Here is a 27,935-nt window from a genome sequence, read left to right as displayed (position 1 = left end):
AGCTCAGTTCATCCTCATAGTAAACGTTGTGTGAATCATAGGAATTAATTATGGTGGGGAGCAGTGATAACCAGTTATCGACGTCGGCCAGGTTCACATTTGCTGCCTCCCAATGTACCTTTCGGTAGGCTATGCCATGCCGTGTTCAAAAGCGGCTGATCCAGACATTGGAGGTGGTTAGTTCAATTGATGCCAAGAACATCGTCAATTTCGAGTACGGTGCCATCAAAGTTAACTCCGGAGGCTTTTGATTGCTTAAACCACTTCAATATTGCCGCCTGCAGCTTCCAGTGGCGGGCTCCACGGGCTTGCTTTGTTGTGCCGCCGAATACCAAGGCGTTTGTTGCGATCTCTTTCCACTTTGACGCTGCGGTGTTCACAGTAAACGTTGGCAGTCCAAGTTAGTTCGCTATGTCGATTCACTGCCTCTTGAGGTTCCTGTCAAGAGCCGCTAGGATAATCGACAAGAGCTAAATCCACAAGGGCTTGCGGTTTTTTGACGCCGTGCTAGATGCAACATTTTCGGATCGCGAACTACTGAGAAATGCGGGGTACCGAAAGACGACAATTGAAATGCAGTAAGGAAAGCACCGTCACGGCGCGGCGGCAGTCTGCCACGTGGCCCTTCACAAGCATGCGAGAGTGGTTTTTTTGCTCACCTGCATGAGAATTTTCGCCCACGGAACGAATCATACGACCACAGTTGGCCGCAGTACCAAATGTTGCTGCTGAATAATTGTATTTTCCGGGAACTTGTGAAGCGGAACGTATTAACACGTCGCTCTATGGGGGCATTTCTAGTTTTTGCGATTTTGAGCACAGGAGCCGGGAAATAGTATTAAGCGGGAACGTGTCAACGAGGTTCTGCTGTATTTATGCACTGTGCTTAAGAGCAGTTTGTATCTACAAAGGAAACCATTATGAGTTCCTGAGAAAGAAAACCGGGAGGTTATAAGCAAATTTATTCTGGCCTAAGGATTGAGCGTAACTCCAGAGAGAGGCGGTGCTAAGAGCAGTCACTGGACCAGGAAAATAATACCCCTACTTTAACATTTCCTTTCTACGGCACAAACAACATGCTTTGATGTTCAGTCTACGCTGCTATCTGATCAACTAGCCTTACTTTTTGAATTAGTGCAAAGCCTTGTGCATTTTTCCAGAGCTTCTGGCCCAAATGATTCAGGCATCACCTCAGCTCCTAGTTCAGTGCCAGTCACAGATGCAGAAGTTATTGGGCCACCTGCCTAACATGCCCTGCCATAGCACTGTAAAGCTCTTACGTGCATCAACACCACTCATCAAGGCATCTGCAACACTTTGTGACTGGCTTATGATCGTGCTGCGCAAGCTGCTTTTTTACCGGTAAGTTTCACTCTGGCTTCTATAATAGAACCTTCACTCAAGCTTTTCATGCACACATAAAGATTTCATGAGTAGTTCTCCACGTAATGAAAAAACATTTAGAGGTACCAACAATATTTAGTAGGTAGATGCATACGTTGCTGTGCAAAGCCGTGTGGCAAGTTAACCCCTTGGCTTTCATGCTTTTCACAGCTGTTCCCGTGTTTTATTCCGCGGGAAAATTTTTGTGCCCGCAGGCAGCATGGGTCAGTGCATATAAATCACGATAAAATCCACGAAAGACGTCATGGCAAAACAATTTTTTTTTTAATATTGTTACCAATGCTTTCTGCATCTACTGTTGTGTGCCTTGTAAACTAAGCCTAGCCTTGAGAGGTACTTCTTTGCTTTGTTTGGCCGGATGCATCGAGAAAAATGCGCCTACTCGGCGGCTTGTAGATGCATTTGTGAGGCCGTGACAGGATGATTTTCGCGTGATTGCGTGTTTCGAAAAAGCCGGCAGCGTGCACCCTTCACCGCTAAAAACACACATACACATGTACAGCCGCGGCCACATCTGTGTGGAGGGTGCACAGCTGGTTTTTGCTCTGTGGAGCGACACCTTACGGTAGTTGCGGGCGCTGATGTGGTCAGCAGGACTATTATATGCTCCTGACACACTACATTAGAACCCGAAACTACTGCAAGGTGTAGCCCCACATTGCAAAAACAGGCCGCCCGTGCAGTCTATACAGATGTGGTCGCGGCTATACAAACAGCTCCAACAACAGACAACTATTTCCATGTAGTGGCATACCATATCAAGCATACGGCAAACATTAAATAATGTGCTGCCATCTGCAAAACATTGTGAAACACACCCATTTTCTAAGAGACCGGCGATTCGCCAAAGTGCTTTCGGCCTTACCAACACGGCTCGCCGACCACTGGCTGTGGAAGCCCATAGGTTAAAACACAGTTGTAAGTGCGCTAGAATGTTGTAAAAGGCTCTACCATAAAAAAAGTGCCAGTAAACGTGTCCTATTCTTACTTTTTTTCTCCCATATTTTCACTGCGTTACTTTTCATCATTTAAATCAATTTTCAATAATACAACTTCAGTGCATGACTTCTACTGTTGTATAGATGTTTTCTTCTGTCTGTCGGGGTGTGATTTGAATTTTCTCATAATTCTAGGAACCATAAGCAGTTGTATGGAGTAAGCATATTCTGCCTAAAAATGAATCTTAGTTACATACAGTCTTGCACTTCTGTTATAACCAGCCTTAGTTTGTTGCATCAGTTTTTTCAGTTCACTTAATTGCATGCCATACATCGCTACACCGCGAGAATTCATACTGGTCACCCTCTCAAAGTTCTAAAACTACGCTGACACACAGCTTCCTTCTCTTTTCTATTTTGCTAACAGCCTAATAATAAAATGCCCTTGTCCATCATGTTGTAGCTACAAATAGTCACCATATGTTCATTGCTCAAGTTTCTTTTTTTTTAAGCAAATAATGACCTTTTCTTGTACAATTTCATCATTTAAAGCTTGTTTTCGTTTGCAGTATGTTAGCCTTTTTTCAAAATTTCAATGGTTATTTCGTTTAATGATCCACTCCACCACCTATGTCACACCCCTGATGAAGGGGCCATTAAGGAAATGAACTGACCTGACTCAATCTCGAAAGAAGTTGCTTGTAGGCTTGTGCAAATATTCGAGCCCTTCAAATATTCAAATAAATATTAACGTATTTGAATTTGCTTTGATTGGAATTAAATTATTTGAATTTTGAAGTATTGGAATTGAATGGTGTATATTGTCCATATGTAGCCTCTTGTAAAGATGGTTTCACATCAGGGGTAGAGTGCTCTATCGTGAATACACCTTTTTAAGGAAAAGCCGCACTGCTGTAAAGCCTCACTTCAAGCCTAAATGAGCATATTACCCTCACATTGATTATTCCTTCTTTAGTTTAAAAGCTTGTTATGCCAGCTAATATGCTCAAAATATAATGAATTTTGAAATGTAACATATTTCACAGGTTATCTCTTGCATTCTACCGAAAGTCAAATTCTGCTACTATGCAAAGTTCAGGGATGGGAGTGCTGTGCCAGTCTGACCTGCTGTGCCTAAACGGCAATTTGCACATGCGACGCCAAATTTCGCCAAGTCTTGTCATCGTCCGAGCAACACACGTTGAATAACTTGGCATCATGCACGAATCTTGCGTCATGTGAACAAAATGCATGAATGTTGTTGAGGTGGCACTTGTCAAGTGCAGACCTCATTAGGCGACTCTCTTTTAGCAGTGAAGCTGTTTGTCAAACTATAAGACGGCAGTGGTGGCAAAAAACTCGCCGCACCGTTTCCGCACAATTGCCAAGCACAGCACACGCTCTTCGATGGAGACCGCCGAACCATAAAAACTGGAAAAACAAAAAAAAATTTTCGAAAGTAAAAGCTTCGTCGTTAAAGTGATGAATGCGATAGCAACAAATTATAATTTAGTGGTAATGCCGCAGCTCTCCTTTCTATTCTTGTTACCGCACCGTTATACATGTAACACAGCCTTGCGCGAACTGTGCCCGAATGACTGGTAGCCATCTAGGTAATCTTAGAACCTTCCAGTAAGATTTTGTGCACAATGCCTACATTGGAGTTTGTTTTGGAACTCACGCGATCGCTAGCAATAACGCTGGAATCTTCAATGCCATACCGACACGCTTCACTGTTTGACAGATTACCGATGGAAGACGCTTTATGTTTGCTGTTATCATTGCAGACCGTGTATTTCGTGCAACCTATTCATGTTGAGAGCGCACCATGTAAAAGGGTGTACGGGGCATGCGCTGATGCTTTCCGAGATAGTGTGCACACCTTTAGAATCAAAGTTCACACTCCAGCATTTGATGGCAGGTCTAACATGTGGCGGGATGCTATCATGTGCTCCTCCGAGCTATGGTGATCGGCCGCCTCGTTTCATCTCTGCTTGAGGAGCGCTCGTGAACCCCGCTCGCGTGATTTTACCCGCTGTTAGAACATACGGTGCGCGAGGGATGTTACCAACTTGAAGTTTACGCAGAACGTGGCGGCGACAGCAAAAACCCGTAGAGTGTCCATATACTTTCTATCGAAATAAAAAAACTTTCCGTGCCATAGCCTAGCTATGGCGCAGCGAGCACATCTCATTTTCCTTGCGGTTCTCATGTAAGCTCCCCTCGAGACCCCACAAATGACCGGAACATAAGTTTTTAAAATTTGTTTTTAGTTTAGTCTTCTTCAGTTTAAGATGAAGATAACTGTTCTCAGCTCATCTCTAGTTTTGGGTTGCTGTTCATGTCGAATGCGGTGTTTTAATGACATTTTTAACATTAAAACATTTTAACATTAACGTTTTTTATTTGTCTGAGGTCTAGTAGCTATACAAAGCATCGCTTATGTCTTTTTTTCAGTTGCTGCACTTTCAGCTTTGATTTTGCAATATATATCTCAATTTGTGGTAAGTCTAGTCACTTCATCAGCATTGAATGGTTGGAAAAGCCACTGAAATTGTTTACCGGAAAACAAGAATTTCAAATAACGGTGATGTGTGACCCTAGAAATCTGCTCCAAAACTAAGCTTCATTGCTTCAAAACACATTTTTTGGTGCTGCAGAGCTGCTCCAAAACTCCCCTTTTACTGCTCCAAAGCTGCTCCAAAACCGCATTATTTCTGCCCCTTGAGCTGCTCCAAAAGGTTGAAGCCCACTTCCACCCCTGAAAGTTGTTTCCACTTCCATTAAACCAAAAAGAATGACATCTGCACATGCCTTATTTCAATTGAAAAAAAATTGTGCAAGTTAAGTGAGTCATGAAAAATATGCTCATTTTTTAAATAATATGTGATACATGCTAACGTTGAACCCACTTTAAAGATACCGGTTTTAATAATATATTGTTTATAACAATGAAATACTTTTTCACTGCCACTTCTGTATGTTTTCTATGGTGAAATAACCTTCTTATAGCAATGCCCGCATGCCGCATTATCGGTCATCACGATGAATTCTTGTGGTTGGGCGTTCATGCCAAGGTGTAATAGAATCCGATTGCAAAATCCTTGAAAAGAGAATTTGGTAGATCCTGCGTACCTTGGGAACCGATGTTATGCGAAGCATGCGCTTGCAAGCTGACTGTGTTTTAAATTTTTTATTGAGCAAAAATTTATGAAGTTCGGCTAAAGATATGTACGAATGCGCGCACAGATATACATTAAACAGCCACGTATGTTTTTTATATTACCAGTTTAAAGTTGCATAGCGATGCCAACAGCAACATGGATGTTAGTAACACCAGAAGCCGCAAGCTGATATAAAGCGCTGCTGCTCGTGAGGAAGGTAGCCCTGGACAATGCTACATAAATAAACTTAAGCGAATGACATCTGACTACAATTGATGTTAACCTGATGTGACGGCTGTATTATAGGGGTACATGTGAAATGTTTATAAAATCGGAAAGCCAGCACTGCAACCACAATTGGCGTTTCACGAACATAAGGGACTATTTAAAAGGCAGTTGCGAAACCTGGCATGGCTCTGTGGTAGAATACTTGATTGCCATGCAGAATGCTAGGGTTTGATTCCTGCATGGGACAATGACATTTATTCTTTCCATTCGTCCGGTCAGCGCTGCCGATATCCGTTTTATCTCAACTCTCAAGCGTTAACATTACCCATGTGTGTTCTCGCCACTCCTGGGTAGATATAAACTGTCAAACACCTGTGGCACATACCCACGTACCCGTGGCCCATAACCGCCCCCGGGCATGTGCCACTGTCTGGTGGAAAGTGTGTGACGAGGTATGCGGCGGGATTGTGACATTATTTATGTCATGACCAGTGAGTCGCATACGTCAAACCATTTTATTCTCCCACACTAATTTTGGTTTACCCCAAGTTAAGGGGGGGATCATGAGAGCACCGATATGTAAGCGGCTAGACAGGCAGACAGACAGACGTTCAAAGGGCCTAGAGTACGAAAAAATGCTTCGCATTCAAAAGAAGAAAATGAGAAATTCAAGCTGCAAAACGTCCGCCCATACCCCCAACAGCGTACCCCTGAGTTCCTTCGAGAAATTCGGTATACTTCAGCACATATCGTTTTGGCATAACAGTAAAACTGACTTGGCATCCGCTACAGCGCGGGAGCTTCTGTTAAAACATACAATTTCAGTTAAACTGAGAGACTTTGAAGGGTTTCAGCGTCCTAAACTTCAGATGTTATATATTGGCTTTATGGCGCTTGTGGTGGAAAGCATCCGACTTTTTGTCATCCCTCTCACTGGTGTCTGTTGGTGTAATAGTTTTCTCCCAACAGTCTGTCATCCCCCCCCCCCCCCCTTTTTTTTTTGTTGTAACCCGTTTATAGCACCTCGCGGCATTTGAGCACTGTTATAATTGTGTTACACTGTATTCGAAATCGATTCTAAATTATTCAAACCAAATAACTATTCGGTTTGAATTTATTTCGGACCTAAAATTTACTATTTGCACAAGTCCAGTTACTAACCATCTAGAAGTACTAGCTGTTAGGCACCATAACCTCTATCATTATCTAGGTATTGTTTGTGTAATCTTGACTTATTGATACGTTATGTCATCCTACTATGTATGTTTGTACAATACAAATTTTTTGTCTCTTATTTACATAGTGAGTTGGAATGCCGGAAGGTGGCAGTGTCTGGTATCCTCGTTCTGCTTCGCAACCTCAAGCCTCGAGGACCTGTTGGTGGCTTTGGTCGGGAGGTTGACTTTACCTTAAGTCAGGTACGAATTAAAAGTCAACACAATTCTGAGTTCCTTCAAGCAGTCTGGGAACAACAGATTCAACATTGCACTCTTATTTTTGACAGCATGAAAAGCATATAGCAATCAGAACACAGTAGAGCATCTCTGTTTTTCCTGTCTGGAAACAGTTTGTAAAACACCATATCAACCTGTCCAATACAAATGCTTTTGACAACACCTAAATGAGGTACAGGTTCAAGCTTCGTAAGCAAAGTGCTTATATAGGTGTCTTCCACGAAATGTCGAACGGAATTTTTTGTTCATTTCTGTTGAATGAAAAATGTCTTAGTGTGAATGAAACTCTGGAAAGGGAAAAAAAATAAATAAAAAACAGGCATGGCCAAGTAACGCTTATTTAGTCTATTTGTGACCTCAGTATTAATTACAGGAAAACATTATGGGCTTATTTTGCACAGAAATGCAACAACGCCCTTGACAGTGTGTTCACACGACAGGGAATTGCAGATGAATCAGTCGCATGACATGTGATGTGACTCGGTTAGCTTCACAGCCATCATTAAAATGACAAAGGAGAATTTTGGTATTTCTTGGCAAAGTTCCAACAATGTTTCGGATGAACATTGTTTGACAAATCGCTTTGTGCAGATCTGAATAAGACTGCGTGAAAATCCACGAGCTTGTTTCACGATTTCGTCCGTCATGTGAACGCTGCTTGACCTGTAAGGAAGATATTTAAAATATAATTACACACCGTATTTACTCGCACAATCCTTGCACTTTTTTTTGATGGAAAACTGATGCAAAGTTGGGGGGTGCGAGAATTACGCGGGGAAAACTTTCCACGAAAATGTACAGTGCAAAAAAGAAAACGAAGTGGCCGCAAATCTGGATTCTCACACCAGCAACAACAAGCTTTGAGAAGTACTAATTAAAACTTACATCAACATTAAAAGCACTGTTTCAACACAAGGCAAGATTTATTTGAGACACTAAAAGTGCAAGCAAACAGTCGAGAATTAGAATACCATACGCAAAGCTTGTGGGTGTTGCGGCCGTAGCAGTAGCATTCGTCGCGCACCAGGAGCCCTCAAAAGGTAAGCGTAGGACGTCAGTATTGGGCTGATGGCTATTTAATAGAATCGTCCGCAGTTTCCTTCTGAAGAAATAAAGTTTACGATCAATCGCAGATTTAGGCACACGGCAGGCCCAACGCGTCTTGGTGGCTTTCAGCTGCCGTCACCAGTAGCGAACACAGAACTTGTGGGCTCCGAAGAGCCTACCGGCAGCCCTGTTGCGGTTGTTTAGCGCATGATCCATCACTTGCAACTTGAAGCAGCCGTGTGGCTTCAGCATCGCCCCATAACGTGCCAAGATAACCGACACAACATACAAAACACGCCGCAACGCGCACTTGCCACTTTGGCTTGGCTTGGATTGGATTGAATCTCCATGCAGTAATAGTATGATTGATTGTTAAGAGATGGCGCCAGATGACGCGCGCTATTATCGCCAGTGGCTGGAACGAGCAGACGACATTATTGGGGCAGTTTTCGTGGGTGTGATAGTTACTCGAGGGAAAAAAGAAGTCGTATTTTTGTTGGGCGATGTGGGGGGTGCGAGAATTATGCGAGTGTGAGGATTAAGCGAGTAAATACGGTATGTGGTTCTTTGGGCAGCAAGTGCTTAAAAAGAACTGAATTGTGAAATCACACCGCAGAAGCAACATTAATTTGTTAAAAAATATTTATTTATTCCTTTATTAAAAATACTTTCTGGGTCCAAAGAATCTACTGGTTTTCTTTTGCAAAACAGGCAGTTATAAATAAATATATATATATATATATATATATATATATATATATATATATATATATATATATAGATACTATACTCACAAGATATTTTGTAAGCCAAACTTAGAACTAATGGTAATCAGTTATGTTTGTATTTATAGATGGAAAGCAGTTACAGGTGACGCTTGTTCTAGCAACGAAAGATTTGTTGCATTATTTTTATGACATGGAGGTAGGCCTACCTTGTAGAAATGGTTGGTCCTTAATGTTAAATTTTGTGGGTTCATCAATATTTTTCACATAACAAGAATTCTGGCTGCAGAATATCTAAGTAACGTGCCAAGAAAAAGTATGAAGCAGTTCTCGCCAAACTGTGAGCATTAGCCTACGAGAAAAAAAGTGGGATGTGTGTGTCTCATTGACCCATGAAGCGTCTTAGAAAAAGTGGGAGAAGACCTGTCTCATTGTGTCATGAGGGCACCTAGCTGTAATGCTTGAAAAAACCTAATACAAGTGGTACAGAGGGACACTTAAAAAACTGCGCAAAGAAAAATTTGTGGTGGACATTTTCAGATGTACGCAATCTACGCCTCCGCCTGTTGTGTTGAGCCACCTTTGTGGGTGAGAAAAACTCTGTTTTTCTTACCTCCAAAGGAGGCTCATGTACCAGCAGCGAGGCCCATAGAGGGTCAAGTTTGGTTTTATGAGAGTTTTACAAAGTGCAGTAAAGTCTCATTACATAAGATGCTCAGTTGCAAGAGATGTGTAGAGAAAAAAATGATGAAGTGGAAGAGTGCATTAAGCATGAACACACTGGAAGTAGAAAAAGGCAGGACTATAGCTGTCTTAAAAAATTGTTATTACATAGAACCGAGCCCGATGTACTAGAAATATACTGCACAATGATGGAAGGGTGAGTTAGTATATTTGAATCATAAAATAGAACAGCGCAAAGAGTGTTAGCGAGGCAGAATGAATGTAGAAAATGTCAGCTCTCGCTCTTTTTTTTTTCTACGTTCCTTCCACTGTATCTAAGCACGTTTTTATCCCTGTTTCATTTTGTCGTGCAAGTATACAAACTGACCTAACTTTCCATCCTTCTTATGCTGAAGTGGTTTGGTTGGTTGTCTTATGTTTGCCATGTTAACATTGTATACAAGAGACGTGTTTATGAAAGACCATCTGCTGCCAAGGAAAACCATTTTAGGTCCCAGAGTAAATTCTTCCCTGTTTAGATGGGGCACAATCCAGCCAAAATACACAAAGTAGCTGATGTGATACAGTCGAACCTCGCTACAACGAACGGCGCTTCAACGAAAAATTGGTTCCCCGTCAACAGTCCATAGGAGTCAATGCATAAATATTGTAGCCACAACAAACACTTTTTCTTCTGTTGTCTTTCTTCAACGTAATGCCACGATGCAATTCCAGGCTCAGATATTTATTGCTATACAGTAAACACAATCTTTAACATTCTGATGCATTTTCAGCACCTGAAAATACGTCGACGAAGTCTAAAACACACAGCACCACCAGATATCGCCGCTGTTCAGCAAGCATGGGCATCGCCATTGCTTGATAGCGATGGCAATGAGATTGCCCTGCTTTTGCCACAGGCTTGTTTTGAGCCGCAGATGATCTGAAGTTGAAGCTCAGTCGCTCATTTCATGGTTTTCTTTCACGTAGCTGTATGGAACAATGCCTTTTTCGATGCCAATGCGTATCATTTCATTCGCACTTGGCAATTGTGGTAAATCATCAGAGCGGCTGTTCGTCTGCATTATGAACAAAATCAGCTAGCCGCGAGGGGTGGATGATAAGAATCTGGTAACGTTGATAAGAATGGCATAGGATAAGGCAAAAGTCACTGCTCCACGAAACCCTACCTCCATCTCGGCGTTGTGATGTACTTTGACGGCGGACAGCTGGTGGTGTTAACGTGTTTGTGCAGCTGTTTGGTTCGTTCATGAAGTGGTTGTAGGCGTTGTTTCAGCGTGCTTTTCACCATGGCTTCGCTATGTATGAGTGGGAATTGGGTCATGGCGCTGCTGTGAAAGAATAGGAAGCAGCGGACGCTTTTTGAATATTGAGAATAAACATTCCTTTGTTTTGCTAGCTCAGATCAGCCATATTTTTTCATTTCACTACAACGAAATTTTTTTCGCCCTCCGCCAGATTCGTTGTAGCAGGGTTCAAGTGTATTACCATCCACTATGCACTACATTTTACAGCGGAAGGTGTTATGAGATCAAAACTCGGGTCACATGCAGCTTTATAGTTGTCTGCCACTGCTGTTGGTGTGCGTAACCAATGTCGCACGAAATAAGATAAAGAACCTAGTACCAAGGAAACAGTGGGGCTCGAACCCAGGTCTGCTGCATGCCATTCCAGTATTCTACCACTGAGCCATGCCAGTGCTTGGGATTTGTTCGCAAACTTGCCTTGGACAGGCTTGATGTCTGGAAAAAAATCACGTTAGTATGAGTAATAAAGCATTTTAAAACAGCAAAAGAACAACCAGGTGTTACGGTATTCACACAATGCGAATAGTGTAGCGAATGGGTCGTCCAATGCTCTAACCCATTACAAAACTAGTTCTTGATCACCTGTTACCTGTGACACAAACCCACTTTTGGCATAATTCCTCATCGTCCTCAGTGTGAAGGCAAGTTCTACTAATTACGGCAACTTAAATACTCGTTACCGAGATGGATGAAGATATTGGCACGAAGATGAAAACATGTTTATAACGCAAGAGATGGCGTAGGGGTTGTCCTCAACGAAGCGATACACAAGGGACTACTATGACAGACACTGTTCACGTAAGGCAGTTCCCCCACTACACGAAACAAGGCTGACAAAGTTTCACCATGGCGGGTCGAAGCCTGCTAGGTCGATGAGTCACTGCGTGGAGTCTCACGCTGACAGCAGGGGTAGGACAGACGTAGTTGAAATCACGCTGAAACGACGTGGAAGAAACTCGTCTTGGCGATAATGGTAGGACCGGGTCTTGAATGCACCCGGGTCCCAACACAAAGGACTGGCGCCGGCTACTGGAACACCAGTCAGGGTGAACGTCTCATGGGCAGGCAGAAGGCACCGGTCTGCTTTGGGACCAGGACCCGACGAGCGCCTCGGCCTGCGAATGTTTCTCCGTCACGCTCTCCAACCCACTTCCTCTTCCTCCACTTCTCTTCCTGCCTGTCCGGCTTAGCTTCCCAATCACTGTTGTTTCTTCCAGCCTGTCTTGTCGTCATTTTCATCGATGCACCACACAACACAAAACCACAACCACCGCTCACCGCACGAAAGTACGGCGCACAACATGACAGTCAACCACTGCATGAACAATTGGCAGAAAATTCCTTGAAAGTGTTTAGCGGATACCACACTTCTCAGAAGAATTACAGAGGATAGCATAGCGAATGCTAACCTACTACCCAGAAATTATTATTATCGGGGTTCGTAGCGTTCCTTGAAACCCTTGAAAACCCTTGAATTTCTGAATGGCATTTTCAAGGCCTTGAAAACCCTTAACTACCCAGAGGTCGAAAGTCAGTTGTTGGGAGAAAATTGTGCTCGAGTTGTGATACTCGTATCCCGAAGGACTACAGCCACTAGCGTGAGTCCGGTCTCAGCGAGCCGCAGGGCACGCGATAACCATCGCCGCGGCGAGAAGACGATACTGCTCAAGGTCGCAACACTTTATTGTCTGCGGCAAGACCAAAGCGCAGTACAGCCCGTTGCGAATGCGCGGCAGGAAAACAAATGGGCTTATCCACGCCACGGGCGAGAAGTACTACACAGGGTGCCGCGAGCACGTCTCCGTGGTAAAAGTGATTAACGATGACACCGGGACCAAGACCCGGTTGCTCGAGCAAGGGCAAAGGCGCTCGCGTTGGCTTCAGAAAGATACAGGTCAGCGCAGCTTAGCCACGCACTAGGACACCGCTTCACTCCTCGGCCTAGTGTTCGGAAGGGGTCGACATAAGGTAAGCGTTGGCTGAGGGTGCAAGGCGCTGTTGGCGAAGTCCGAACGAGCCCCAAAGTGAGCCGACGGATGGAAAAGAAAAGCGTGCTTACCCCCTTTTTGTCCCCGGAGAGGTCGCTCTCACTCCCGACGCGTGCGTGCAGAACCTCTCGAGAGACTCTGCGCGCGGCGTCACAGTCGGCATCCGCTACCAGGCGAGAGGGGTTAAGCGTCACTACTCGCTCTCCCAGTGCGGCAGACCATGGAGGAGGGTAGTCATGTCGGGACATGAGAACGGAGAAAGAGGCGGCAAAGTCCGTGCCATGGCGGCGGGCTAGCTTCGATTCCCACAGAGTGTAAGACGAACGCGGAGGTGTGAGAATTTTATGAAACGGTGCAGTAATAGCGTAGTTAGTCACGTTTGATTATCGAAACCGTGACGACCACATCTTTCGCTCTCTCCTGCACTTCCCTACGCTGGTATCCTTTTCCGCGCCACTTTGCCCTCTTGCCAAGCGTCCCTTTCGATCTCGCATGGCATACGTCATCGCTAACACGCAGCTTGAAACACAGTCTACTTCCGGTTGCCGCGACTACAACTATCGACTTCGTCAGTTGCGTGCTTGTTAGGTCGCGGGTTCGCATCCCGGCTGCGGCGGCTGCATTTCCGATGGAGGCGGAAATGGTGTAGGCCCGTGTGCTCAGATTTGGGTGTACGTTAAAGAACCCCAGGTGGTGGAAATTTCCGGAGCCCTCCACTACGGCGTCTCTCATAATCATATGGTGGTTTTGGGACGTTAAACCCCACATATCAATCAAGTTGCGTGCTTGTTAGCGAAGCGTGGTTGCCGTAATCATGCCGGTATGGAACCTGCATTTCGCGCATGCCTTCAAAGGATCGCCTACGTGATGGACCCGTAAAGGGACACGCAGTGCAGGCAACACAACGAACAACAACAAGCAGCGCGGACAGCAACTCGCTGACTGACCGGAAGTCGTCGGCTCTTGTTCGACCGCATATCTGGCATATTTTTAAGCATGCCAGAGATGTGGCACGGCGCGTCACGCGGAGGCCCGATAGGCACGGAAACAAGGAGAGATTGTTTCTTGGGATTTATGGTGCGCCGGCGGCTCGTAGCGCTGTCACATGCAGAATCGATGATCACGACAGCGTTCTGCACACGATGCGTACGTTTACTTGAATTACTTGAAAAAAATGTCGGAGGTGGTTTACGGGCCCTTTAAAAGTCCTTGAATTTAGTCAAAAGTTCGTTCAGCCATAATCTAGTGGATTATTTTACGTGCCTGGCAACTATGTGCTCTCTAGCCAACAAACCATCTAATTCAATCCGTTTCTCTAGGTATATATTGCAGTGTAGTAGTGCAGTGTACTTTTCTGGTACACTGTAGTTGTGGTAGGGCTCGTGTGGTTACAGCAGCAACGTCGAGCTAAGCTGGCTGGCTTTTTTGTGGAGACTGTGCAAGTGTGCGCGGATATTTGCAGTCACGTCGCTTATGGTGGAACTATGCCGGGCAAGTGCAAATTCCAGCTGTCCTGGTTATGCATTGATGCTTATAAAGAGTGGATTGCACCTAATACGTCAAACTCGCATCAGGCAAAGTTTTCCCATGTGGGAAGAGCTTCGATGTGTCATCAACGGGGAAGTCTGTCCTTGAAAGTCTCATGAAGAGTATGAAACACATTGAGAACACAAAAGTCACTACAGTCCATGGTAACTTGAGTGCATTCATGGTGCCAACCGTACAAAATAAAGTACAAATTTTTAGGCTCTAAGAAGTGACGTCATTTTTTGCAGTTTCAAATGTTATTTTAGGTTCTTGAAAAATACTTGTCAGGTCCTTGAAAGTCTTTGAAAACCCTTGAATTTTGTTTCAATTGTTTGAACCCTGATTATTAATGCCGTAGTGGGTACCTAGCAAGTGTGCTTGCAGTGGTTACCCAATGAGTGTTTAGAAAAGGCTCTGAAAGACTGCTCTTCTAGCTTTCGCTGTCACTGTGCTGCACCTTCTGCGCAGGCATGACATCTTTCCATTCGTTCGGCTCGATTTTGTTCTGTTCTGCAGCTAAATGTCATTCCTTCTATGGTTGTGACTACAAGTTGTACCAAACTTTCCATCATTACGCTTTTATAAATACTGTGGCTTTTTTAATTTGGTGTGGCTTTCCCACACCAAATTTGTGACAGAATACTGTCGAGTTGTATTTCCAGTGTAGCGTTCATGATGCTGGCCACTTTGAATGCCAGTTGCACCTAAGAGCCCCTCAAAGGTATAGTAATTAAAAAAAGGGCTTGCAAAGTGAAGTGTTTTACGTCCAGAAGTTGAGAATGGAGATAATACTGTTTGTAGTCGCTAAAACACCAAAAACTATGTAGGACATCTGTATTAAGCCATCCTAAGCAAATTACTGTAGATGTGTTTAAAATAGTTTGATGCGAATGCATAATAAAGTGATATAACCTGACTCTTCGGTGTTTTAAAATTTTTGGTTGTATCAGACATGTTTCCTGGATTCATCTAGTGTCTTGCTTTATGGAGCATTGCTGTATCTCACCGAATAGTTTGCTTTTTTTGTCTACATGTATAAATTATGATATAGTCACTAGTGTAATTTGCTGCATTTTGTTTTGCCTGAAGTTTTCTAGTGGCTTTTAGCTGCATTAGCGATAGGTGCACGAGTAATTCAAGTAAATGTTATCACTGTCCAACCTGCTGGCTCTTATACTCTTGATAGGCTATGACTGCTTTTTTTTCGCCTGTAGGAGATACCCTGTCAGTGTTAGAATTATGGATATAATTTATAAAAAAATTATAAGAAATTAGCTGATTTATTGGTATTTGAGTTGTTTTGGCAGTATTATCATTTAAAAATTGCAAGACTGACATCTACAACTGTTGAAAGAATTGTTATGGTCTTCCTAATACACCAGATGCCTAACATACAAGAAGCATGAAGCAGAATGTAGTAAATAAGTTCCGCTAAGTGGAGGAAGAGTTGTGAAAGGGAAAATTGGCGTCTACCAGTTTGTAGCACATGGCAACAAGGAAATCCGTGAAGTTTCTGAAGGTACAACTTCTTAGTTGGCAAAAAGTTATGACTAGGGTCTGTACCTGGTGTCATCGCCTATCCAGGATGGTCACTCCAAGGCTTGAGCTGACCAGGAGGCTGGCAGTTGGCAAAGCGAAGGCGACTTAATAAAATATATATTCATCCTAAGTACACTCCTTTTCATGAAATAACCAAGGCCCCAAAAAAGATTGCAGACCTTTTTTTCCAGCCATGAAGATGGCATTTATGGATGAGAATTTAGACAGTTGCTGGAGCAAATGTTTTTGTTCTCTATTGCTTTATCTTGGCAGTGTGGCTGTGCTTTGATAGCCAGGAGATGACGTCACTACTAACCCCTTTAAAACTAACACGCCAAGGATGACACGATGCCTTTGAGAAAGATAGGTTTTCCTATAGAAAAGTCGGCCAGCCTGTCTGAGGCACTTACACTGTTCACCCTGATTATCCCACTACGTTGTTTCCATCTATCCGCTCCCATCTTGATTTTTGATAGCCTAAGGAATTGAAGTGTCAGTGAATTCTGACCCAAACAAAAGCAGTAACAAGCTGTACAGTGATGTTGCACATCACCTCTTTGAATACAAGGAGAGGGGGGGGGGGAGTGATTATTAAATGAAAAGAAGAGAAAAGTGAGCTCCATAACAGTCTCTCAGGGGGAGGACACCTTAACTGTAGCTCACCAGGAAGGGGGGTAAGGCAGGATTAAAAGGATAGGATTAAAAGGTTTAGAGATCGAGAGAGGGAAGGAGACAGCCAGATAGGAAGTAGGAAGATAGGCAAGATGGACGCGGTGGCAGGAGTTCGAGGACGGGGCGCCACTCGGCGAGAGCTCCTGTCAGCATCGGGAGATGGCGTAGGGCGAGCTAGTCGGCCAGAGCTGCGCTGTCATCAGAGATCGCGGGGGCACAACCGGTCGGCACGAAATACAGTGAGCGAGTCCGAACACAAAGAGCACCTTAGACAGTCATATCGTATAATTCTTTTAAATACAATTGTTCACATGTATTGTAGTTCTAACTAATGGACCATCACAAACCCTAGGTATAGTATTGTGTGCATTGTTGATGTACTGATGTATCAATTATTTGTGTAAACTTGCCACTTTTGATGATAGAAAATGGCTTTGCCTGTTTCTGAAGCTTTCCGTGCAAGTTCCCCAGCAAAGTGACCCTGGCTCACACCATTCAGTTTGTATGGAGCTGCTTGGTCTACTTAGTAAGAGCCTCACACAGCAGGGGGCCTTACGTCAATTGCTATACCAGGTGTGTATATGTAACTGAAGCTATCATACTAACTCTGTGTTGGGGTGTTGTATTTGTCTTTAGTACTTTAGTGTGAAATGAAGCTGATAACCAAGATCCCATAAATAAAGGAATGCTAATATCTTTCCTAGCTTCTGTACCCATCAGTGCTTTTACAGCAGAGCTCTTGTCCTATACTCTGTTTCGTGCATCTGCAACACTGTGGAGGCTAGCGAGAGATCTTGCAGTCGATACGTGTGCAACAAAAAATAGTTTAATGTTCTTACCACCAATAACAGAACACTTTTTTTTCTTTATTATGGTGAGAAGTGATTGCAGATGTTTTGTGCTTTACGAACAAAATGTCATTAAATATCTTAATTGTGTGGCTGGATAGCTTAGTTTCCACATGACGTCATGTACAGGCTCTTCACACTAGATACGTGTGATCGCGGCCACCTAGACTTTCAATCTTATGAGACAGTGTCAGTGCATGGGAGAACAGACAGTCATTCGGGTTCGCGCTCTTTTGTGTTCTTCCCACTTTGTTTTGTTCGCCAGTCGCGCCAAGGAGGCACACAAAAAAGCGCGAGGGTGCGGTGGCACTAATCAGATGTCACGCAAGTAACTACGAGATGTGTGGAGTTACACATTTTGCTGGCTAAACTACTTGCATAGCTTCCACTGCATTGCACGTGATGTGTGAGGCATAGTATAGAGGTTTTCTATGTCATGTAGAAAGAGAGCTATCATAATTATTAGAGACACACACCTTTTTGTCCTCCTCTTCCTGATCTGCCTCCCTCCCAGAACACGTGCACCAATTTGCTCGGCGAAGAATGCAAAAATTCTTTTGTGCTAGAGTATGAGTACAGAGAAAGAGGGAAAATAGAGAACAAGCGTAGCCATGTGTAATCATGGTATAGCAAGAAGTGGGAAAGAGAGACATGAGAGGTTCAAAGCCTAGCCAAAGCCAGGGCCCGCTAGGTGTCTGCCAGCTCAGCTGTGACACTGCTCTGCGCGACTTAGTGCAAGCTATGCTAATTTACTTTTTTTGTCATAAAAGAAAAAAAGTGTAAACTTAAGGGCATGTTTACTTTATTAGATACAATATTAATGAGAAATAACTGACAAGGATGCCAAGAAAGGTATGGGTGATGTTATTAGAAATAATTGTGATATAAATGTGAAGAAAGAAAAACGGATATAAAGATAACTTGCTGCCGACAGGGACCGAATCTGCGACCTTCGAATAATGCGTCTGATGCTCTACCACTGAGCTATGGTGGCAGTCATCCCTCTTTTTTGTTATAGTGATGTAGCAGTCTTTAGTGGTTCCTGCTGGTCTGCTCTGCCAAAATTTGTAAAGCTGTTGTGTTTGTATTATCAACACAAAGGCAGTTATTTAGGATAGCAGGGAGCACAGAAAATTTTCGACGGAATCGAGATTTGAAATAACAAGAGTTTATAAATCAAGGTTTTGCTCTATGTTATGTGAAAGAGCATGTGTATTTTCCTTGAGTGCTCATGTTCACGTAAGACATTCCACTTTCAGGGGTTTCCTGAAGTCATAGATCAAAACATCAACCTGACTGAAGCTGTCTTGGAGTTGCTTGTCTTACAAGTAAGAGGATCACTTCAGCTATTGGATTTTTCAGTTTCCTTGAAGGGGCTCTGCAATATTTCTTGAGAGCAGGGTCAGAAAACACTGCCGGTTGGTAGTCGAGACTCTCGAAAACACGCGAGCGAACTACTATAGTGTGGCATGCGGCCTGGAATTCACCATGAATTCTGTAAGTCCGCTAAAAAATGCTTTCTCTTCTCACGGCAAATGATGCCAAATGATGCTATATACTAAAAAATCATTGCGTCACAGGGCCAAATATTACGCCCTTGACTGATTTGAGCATGGCATACTCGGGAGTTACTGGGGCCACCATGGTAGGCTGCAGCATGTTCGTGTGTCCACGTTCGAAAAAGAAAAAAATGTGACAGAAAGAAAAGTGCTCAAGATCATGGGGCACAGATGAGACCTTCCTCCTTTGTGCTATCCCTCCCTTCTTAGCTCCCAGTGCATTTGTCAGGACGGGAGAAGAGAGAAAGCATTTGCAGCGTGTGACAAATCGTTGTAACTCTGCTTGTACTGGACGGATTCTAAAAATATTTGCGGCGGTCATTTCGTGAGGCAATAAACTGCTGTAGTGAATCCAATCTATGGCTACTTAGAAATTTGTTTCAGGGCTCTTTTAAGATATTCATTTACGTTAGCAAAATGCATGTTGGTGGTCGCATGAAAATGTAAAGAGCCTTTGTTCAATGAGCCATGTCCAGAAATTAAAACTGGGCTAAGTTTCATGGTAATGCAAAGCACAGCTGTGCTTACATCATTTTAGAAACATTTATATTTAATATTGTTCAATTAAAAATTGAAATTTACCTGAAAAAATTATTGTCAAATACGAAGTGAGTAAAATCCTGGACCTGCTTAGATGGAAGTTAGCCAGATGTACTTATAACCAACAGGTGTGCTCAGTGAACACGTAGTGACAAAAAAAAACCAACACAGCCACCTCAAGTATGTGTCATGTCTCACCAGTTATCTTTGTAATGGGTGTTTGCTTCAAGGTGTTGCATTTAAATGACAATCACACATATTAAGAAGTTGAAGTATGTTTAAAGAAGAAATGATAATCTACATTGTATAAACCCAGAATAAACGTTAAACCTGCCAAATGCAAAACTGAGAAAGGAACTTATAATGTGCTCTTGGGACTGCAAGATGAGAACATTGTTGATTCCATGTAACTGCCTACTTTAGTATCTGCTCAGTTTGTGGAAAATTAATTACTATATGTGTAAGGTATTCCCACACCGACTCTTATTGTTTGCGCTCTTTGCTGCTATGGGTGAACTAAAGAATTGTGTACTTTTTGAAGCGTTTTGAGTCAAGTATGTTAAGCAGGGGGGAACCTTATTTTTCCAAAGGCATAACGTTCCTATTAAAACTACAATCCACCTTATGTGCTCATGACTTGCTGAAAGAATGTTTGAGGCTTTGTTGTTAGAGAAACAACTACTCAGTTAACGGATTTAGTCATTTATGACACTGTGTATGATTACCAAATCATGATAGTTTAAAAACAGGTCTCAGACATGCGGCCCGTAGGACCTCTCGCTTGTGGCCTGTGGCTCGCACTTGGCTATGTTTGTCCCATATTTTTAGTTTTCATAAGTACATTTGTGAGCTACCCAAACATGACTGGCCCAAAGCATTTTTTTCGTTAGGCGTCTATGTAGTCGCAATGTGTCGAAGCGTGACAGTGAAGCAGAAAACAGTATTTCAGAATTGGCATCCAGATTTTAGTCATTTTGGAGGTCGGTACTGCCATGTTAGATGGAATTCTGGCACCAAATCTTATTCAGAAATGACCCATATATGAGATGCAGAGAAGGTTTTCTTTTCAGTTGGAGTGTTTACTGACACGGTGTACGAACTAACCTCCTGTTCCTTTCCCTTCCCACTCTTATTACACTTTTCCCTGACGAGGCTCTTATGGGACTAACTTCTGCGACTGCAGCCCACTACCTGAAACGAGTTTGAGACTACTGGGCTGGAAGAATCAATGTATTATTTAGAAAGTGTACACTTGGTAGGAGAGAGCTTATTATGAGGCATTCTTTAGACTGAAGCCAACGTGAGCATGGAACTATTGACTAGATGCTTTTCTGGTGGCCATAAAACAATTGCTTTCTTTGGCCCTCTAAAATTCAGTACAGCCTGCTCCCTCAATCTTTCTTACTCTGTTCTTGTGGGTTGTCTTGCTGATTCATGCCACTGACTTTCTTTTTTCTTCTTTTAACTTTTCCAGCTTCAGAAGTATTATGATGGAGATGACAATTCATATCCTCCATTGAAATTATCTGGAGTTGTCCAAATCAATATGGACAAGGCAGTTTTGCAAGAACCTCTGGTTTGTTTGTTTTCTGACATTATTCAGTTCCAGAAGGTCACAAGTTTGAAGTGTTGTTTGTTTCATTTATAATGAATAACACAGAATTTGCTTCCCAAAACTTTGATAATTTCATGCTCTTTGTTGAAGTGGCAGCCGCCATACAGCCAAGCGACAAATTAGTCTTGGCAAAAAACAAGGTGGCAACTCAGTAAGAATTATTTGCGTTTAGAATTCACAATAAGTATGAACTCTGGAGCTGTGTTAGGTAGTGCTTCATTTTGGAAGGTTTTTAAAGACGATAGTCTTTCTTGGGGACTTTCGACGCAAAAATTTTGGTCTGTCTGTCTGTCTGTACATTTGTCTGTCTGTCCACTCTTAACAGCATCGGGTATTTGAAACGGTCGACCCCATCCGCAGCGCCCACCTATGTTGCTCAATATTCAGTGTTCATACTTGTGCAATTGTCGATTAAAAAGCAATTATTGCACGTGTCTGGGGCACCATAACAACACGTATATATTCTGCATGTGTGCCTTTTACTAGAAAAGGCATACATAAGTAGTTTTAAGGACCGTAGCGCTTATCACGCTGCGCTGACCATTCAACGCTTGCACGGAAAGGCGAGTGTCTCCAACGTTTTGCTAAAACGAGACGGTGGTGGCACCCACCCATCGCCTTGTGTTTTACACTTTATCACCTTTTAGGCGGGCGTGCACACCCATCTCAGAGCCATGCTCTTTGTTTTTGAAAAAAACTGCCAGATGGCGGTCATGTCTCACGTGTGACGTGACTTGATGCGCTCGTTCGCTTCCGCTGCACGCTCGAGACACTCTAGCGCAGCGCCTCCAGAATACCATTCACCGATTTTCTTAAGCAGAATATCAAATAAAAGTTTTGTTCACTCTCTCCACACGCAAGACTATCGTCTTTCGACGACATTTGCAGATTAAATGCAGATACAGGGCCAATTTTTTTTTCTCTCTCTTTCTCGTAGTTCTTGGTTGCACGTATACTACCGTCAGCACTTGAAGCTCGTATCTACTATCATGTGCTAATTATAATTACTTTAGAGGGTGAACACTCTATCACTATTGCCTTTGCATACTGGTTGTAACTCATGTCATCACTGATGAAATGCAGTATGAACTGCATTTCATCAGTGATGACATGAGTTACAAAAATTTTACTATGGTGTAATGAATGGCAGATGGTTCTAAACCCCGTAAAATCAGTTTGCATGAGCATAACAAGAAAAAAGGTACCTCTCAAATATAATTACAATATTGGTTCCCACGATCTAAAAAGGGTAACAGAATATAAATATTTAGGGCTAATATTCACTCCAGATTTGAGGTGGAATACTCACGTAGACGTCACCTGTAGAAAGGCAAACAAAACTCTATGGGGTCTGAGGCGAAGGTTACATGACGCAACACCCGAAGTAAAAAGTCTTGCGTACAAAATGCTAGTACGCCCAATAATTGAATATTGTAAAATAGTATGGGACCCTCATACCACCACTAACCTACATAAACTGGAGAAAGTTCAAAGAATGGCTGCCAGGTTTATATTCAATAAATATCAACGCATGCACTCTGCTTCCGATCTTTGCAACCGTGCAAACCTACAAGCCTTAGAACTTAGAACTAAGTATGACCGTTTGAAATTCCTATTCCTCATTATTCGTAGTCAGGTTAAAATCAACTCATTAGATTTCTTTGAAATTTCTCCAGATCCGCGCTCTAGACACAAACACACTTTATATATACAGCCACCAGCCACCCGAAACAACGCATTTAAATACAGCTTCTTTCCGAGGGCAATTAAAGAATGGAATGAACTACCAAACAAAGTCGCGATGTCTTCCTCTATCACGGCGTTTTCTGCAGCTTTAGAATCGCTTATTTTTTCCGAAATAGATGCGTCATAATTCACGATGTCAATGTATATTGCCTCTCGCTTTGTTAATTGTTGTTTTCTATGCGCAGAATGCAAGTGCACATGCCTGTGTTTAACTTTGTCTTTTAGTGTAAATACCTGTGTTCGCTGTATGTCTCTATTTTGTAACGTATTTCATGACCATTTCTTTCATTTGTTTTCCACTCCTGTAATAACCCCAGCTGGGGTTGACAGTATTAATAAACAAACAAAACAAACTGGTGTTGTGTGGTTAATAATGACATTATCTTGAATGGCGGGTAATCTGAGCATTCCTGGAAGCTTTCACTGGTGTCATTGACCTAAATGTAATGTTGCGGCGCTCAGTGGTGAACTGCTATGTAGATGACTTTCTAATTAATATTAATGCAAATAGCTCAGTAAAGTCGAAGAAAGAAAATAAAGCAGTTGCAATGCCGTTTTACTTTGATGATTGTTGCCTGATTTGCTTTCATTGCGGTAGAGGTTTTCATCCTTCACCCGGCCAAATGCCACTCTTTGTGATGGTATAAAGGTCAGCGCAAGGTCAGGGATTTTGAGTCAGCTTAGTCTACAGTTTGTGATTATGATGGTGCATATTAGTATAATTCGTTTTATAATATTTTTGTATTGTATTTAATTTGCTGTGACCTCAATAATATTAAATACAGTAGAAAAATATTACAAAGCAACTTATACTAATTTTCAGTGCTCGTCGAGAAAATCGGAACTTTTTCTGTACAGGCCGAAATGCAGGAGCCCCAAACCTAGAAGGTGGAAGCCATTAGAGGACGTGGGCATCTCTATTGTCTATTGTATTTAATTTTCTGTGACCTCGATAGAATTAAATACAATAGAGAAATATTGCAAAGCAAATCATACGAATGTACGGTGCTCGTCGAGGAAATCAGAACTACTTCTGTACTAGCCCAATCGCAGGAGCCCGAAACCAAAAGGGTGGAAGCTATTAGAGGACGTCGGCATCACTCTTAGGACATGTGGGGGCAGCTTGATCCCCAGGGTGCACTCCTTCGGGTTCTGGTTATGACCATACAATCGAACGGCTCCAATATCGTTGACGGTAGCGAGACTTGCCAGAAAAAGTGACAATGCCATCAGACTGATAACAAAGGTTGCCAACAGACAACAGGGACGTGGGAGAAGGCAACCTCGTAAGGCTGGTACACGCCTTTGTGATGCAGGGGTAGAACAGCTGTGCCAATTGTGCCAATTTGATACAATTCCTTATTGTTGTGCCTAGCTGCAACAAAACCATGAAATTTGCTGAAATCGTGCCACTTTGCGCCAAAATACCCGACCCACCTAAAAATTATTTCAGGTGTGCTAATTTCAGCAAGAAATGGATGCCACATTGGCCACCTGCACTTTGCTTCATCAATCAAACCAAGCACGCAGACCCGTTTTCTGACTAGGAAATTCACATGGCCTAGTCAGCAAACGTGGTTATGGCATGTTAGGAACGTATGCCACGTGCAAAGAAAGTCGGCATGCGGCCTTCATTGCCAGCCACCACGTTGGTTGCCATAGTAACAGCACATTAAACATTTTTCTGGCTTAAGATTGTGTCGTTGAGGCGCTATTGTTACTTTATTTGGTGGAATGTGCCATGCAAGAGTGCCAAGAAGTGGTGCCCTAAGCTTAGCCCCACCGCAAAAGAACATGAAAAGAGTTGGGGCCAAGTGGGGGGGTAGCGTTTCGAAAATTTCTTGACCTTGTTCTAACACGCTGTGGCGAAGCCATCATCGCCGTAGTACACCGGTGTCTTGCGGAAAAGTGTATTAGAATTTGGAAGGGGCTGTTAGCGTTAGTCATGGGACACAGCACATTTAGTTCAATTAGTCGTGCATGTATGCACTGCATAATTGTGGATACTATGTAGTCTTATGGCTGACATCTAAAAAAGTTACTGGTAATCATTCGGAGCAGCAAATTACATTTCTGCTGGCTTAAAAAAAAACACACACACACACACTTATGTGTCGTTTCTTTGTTGTTTTTTTTTCGCCGCCCCTTCTGCTCGATGTTACTAATCTCCCAAATTTCAACGTCGCCAGCTTGGCAAATCAATATTTGATTTTGCAGAGTCTGTCAAAGTATTCGACAGGCACGGCAAATGCTAACGTGGACTTCATTGTTTGCTTAGTGGGCAAATTCAGAATACTGCTTTAATTGGAATATGAATGCTCATGTTCACTCTGCACGATTTAGCTGGGTTAAACGTTTTGTGTGTGTATTCTAAATGTAAGCCTTCTTTTTTATACTTCTCCAAATTTGGTTGTTCATGATAAAAAAAAATTTTTTTTTTTTCTGCTCTAAATATAAAGTTAAGTGCTCCAAAAGTAACATTTTGCTGCTCCAAATTTTATTTTGGCTGTGACACCCCTGGTGATGTGTCATTTCACCTACGTGGCAGCCACGCGCAACTGGCAGAGTTCGGAACGTGATAAGCTCAATACGTTAATCAGAAAGGCCGTCAAGAGAGCTCTTGGGCTCCTCATGTACACAAGCTCAGACAGACTGCTTCGTCTCTGCATGCATAATACGCTGGAAGAAATTTGCAGAGGCTCAGGAGAGGGCACAATTCACTAGGCTATCCACCATGCGTTTCGGTAGAAACATCCTGTGGGAGCTGGGGATTGCACCGATGGAAATCAAGTCTTACTTCTGCAGCATTCTTCATCAACAGCGAGAACAAATAATTGCTGTTCCCATCCCATGAGATGTCCACCCCGACCATAACTAGGGTAGAAGGCGGGCCAAGGCAAAGGCTATACTACAAAGGGCCCAGGAACACACTGGGTACTGTTGCTTCGTCGATGCGGCCCAGTATCCTGAGGGGAAGGCATATGCGGCAGTGAGCATCACCCATGAGGGCATTATCACAAACTCCTCAACTGTCCGGGCAACGGTGGTTGAAATAGCAGAGCAAGCGGCGATTGCGTTGGCCTTGCTGGATAACAAAAGCTCCACAGTTTACAGCAACTCGAGATCACCGGTCAGAGCATTTGCCAAGGGCACAATATCAGAACCGGCTTTGCGGAACTTTAAGGACAAGGAGATTAAGCCACATACACTCGATTGGTTCCCAGCTCACATTGGATTCATTCAGGGAGCCCCGCCTAATCTCAACAAGTCAGCCCGCATAGCTGCGTGTGGACTAGTAAACGATGTAGCTATCAGGAGACGTGGCACTGATGTTTTAGAGAACCAGGACGCTCCCATCTCGTATAACGAACTGACAAAAACATTTTTACCTGGCACAGAAACAATACCCACCACCACACAGATAACTAAGTACACCTCAAGCTCTGACACTCGGGCTTCTTCAAATCGAGGCGTACCCTAACCCCCCCGCTATTGCACAACATTTGTCCTGAAATACAGCCAACTAATATGTGTTCCTTCTGCAATGATATACCTAATTTAGAACACATGCTCTGGTGGTGCCCCACGTTTCACTGTGGTGAAAGCACCACACCTTCGAAATGGGAGGGTGTTATTACCAGCTCTGGACTCAAACAACAGTTATGAGTAGAGAGACCTTTTTTACAGTGAAAGCTGTCATGAAATCAAAATTCTGGTCACGCGCTGCCATAGTTGTGCGTAGCCACCACCGATGTCCGCAATCACAATGCACGAAATTTAAAAAAAAAACTTAGTATCAATGACACAGTGAGGCTCGAACCCTGGTTCGCTTGGTGCCAGCCCAGTATTCTACCACTGAGCCACGCCGGTGCTTGCGACTTGTTGGCAAACTTGCCTTAGGCAGGCTTTATGTCGGGAAATCAATCGCATCAATACGATTTTAAAAGCGTTTTAAAGCAGCAAAAGAACAACCAGTTGCTGCTCAATGAGAATAGCATAACGAGTGGATTGTCCAATGCTGCAACTTATTAGAAAAGCTTGTTCTTGTTCACCCATTAACGGTGGCGCATACCCACGTCATGCACAATTTCTCGTCATGAGCCACTGCATAAACAATTGGCCTATAATTCCTTCCAAGTATTTAGCGGATACCACGCTTCTCAGAAGAATGATGAAGAATAGCATAGCGAATGCCAGCCTACTACACAAAAAAGGTTTTATTGTTAATGTCGCAGTGGGTATCAAGCAAGTGTGTTCTCAGCAGTTATCAAATGAGTGCTTAGAAAAGGCTCTGAAAGGCTGCTCTTCTAGCTTTCGCTGTGACTGTGCTGCCCCCTCTGCGCAGGCCTGGCGTTCTTCTGTTCCAATGTGGGAGCGGCCCGCAATGTGCTAAAGCGCATTCCGAAGGGCCTAATAAAGTTGATTCATTCGTTGTATTTAATACCTGGTTTTATGAATAGTTAAGTGCTTTTATTATTATTATTTATTTACTTGTTTATTTATTTTTAAGAAATGATGGTAAAATAAAGGTCATCTCTGGAGTAAACATATTACTAAGGGGACTTGCCTTCTTGTACTGGTGTACGAATGTAAGGAAATTGTCTAAAGGGCTCTCTTTTTGTATTCAGTACACAACTAATGAATACGAGAGGTGGTTAAGGCAAGGAAGGCAGGGGGGACATTATTTGTGGTGTCTTAGCTGTATTACAATGATTCTCACTTTTACTGAAAGAAATTAAAGTGAGAATCACTACAGCACAGTTAAGAAACCACAAATAATGTCATCCATGCCTTCCTTGAATTAACTGTTTGTTGGCTTCATTAGTTGTGCGTAACTTCATGTAATGAGAAAGATGAGTCTCTTTATTGAAGCATTAACTCCAGAAATATCTCTTCTTCTTTAAGTCCATCACTCCAAGCCTTCTCTTTCATGAATTTCTCTCTAAAAGG

The 27,935-nt window shown here is 43.0% G+C and overlaps 1 protein-coding gene across 2 annotated transcripts in view; it reads left to right on the top strand.

The window, feature by feature from the left end:
* Window positions 1-27,935, top strand: part of FANCI (Fanconi anemia complementation group I) — a 98,873-nt gene that overhangs the window by 29,091 nt on the left and 41,847 nt on the right. For both annotated transcript variants that reach the window (XM_037426883.2, XM_037426882.2), the window contains exons 12-16: window positions 1,161-1,362; window positions 7,038-7,152; window positions 17,128-17,250; window positions 18,785-18,853; window positions 21,099-21,200. In XM_037426883.2, the coding sequence (XP_037282780.2) occupies window positions 1,161-1,362; window positions 7,038-7,152; window positions 17,128-17,250; window positions 18,785-18,853; window positions 21,099-21,200 (611 nt within the window). The remainder of the gene's footprint in view (window positions 1-1,160; window positions 1,363-7,037; window positions 7,153-17,127; window positions 17,251-18,784; window positions 18,854-21,098; window positions 21,201-27,935) is intronic.

This window comes from Rhipicephalus microplus, chromosome X (genome assembly GCF_043290135.1).
Source record: "Rhipicephalus microplus isolate Deutch F79 chromosome X, USDA_Rmic, whole genome shotgun sequence".
NCBI classification, from domain to species: Eukaryota; Metazoa; Arthropoda; class Arachnida; order Ixodida; family Ixodidae; genus Rhipicephalus; species Rhipicephalus microplus.
This window is presented reverse-complemented; position numbering and strand designations above follow the sequence as displayed.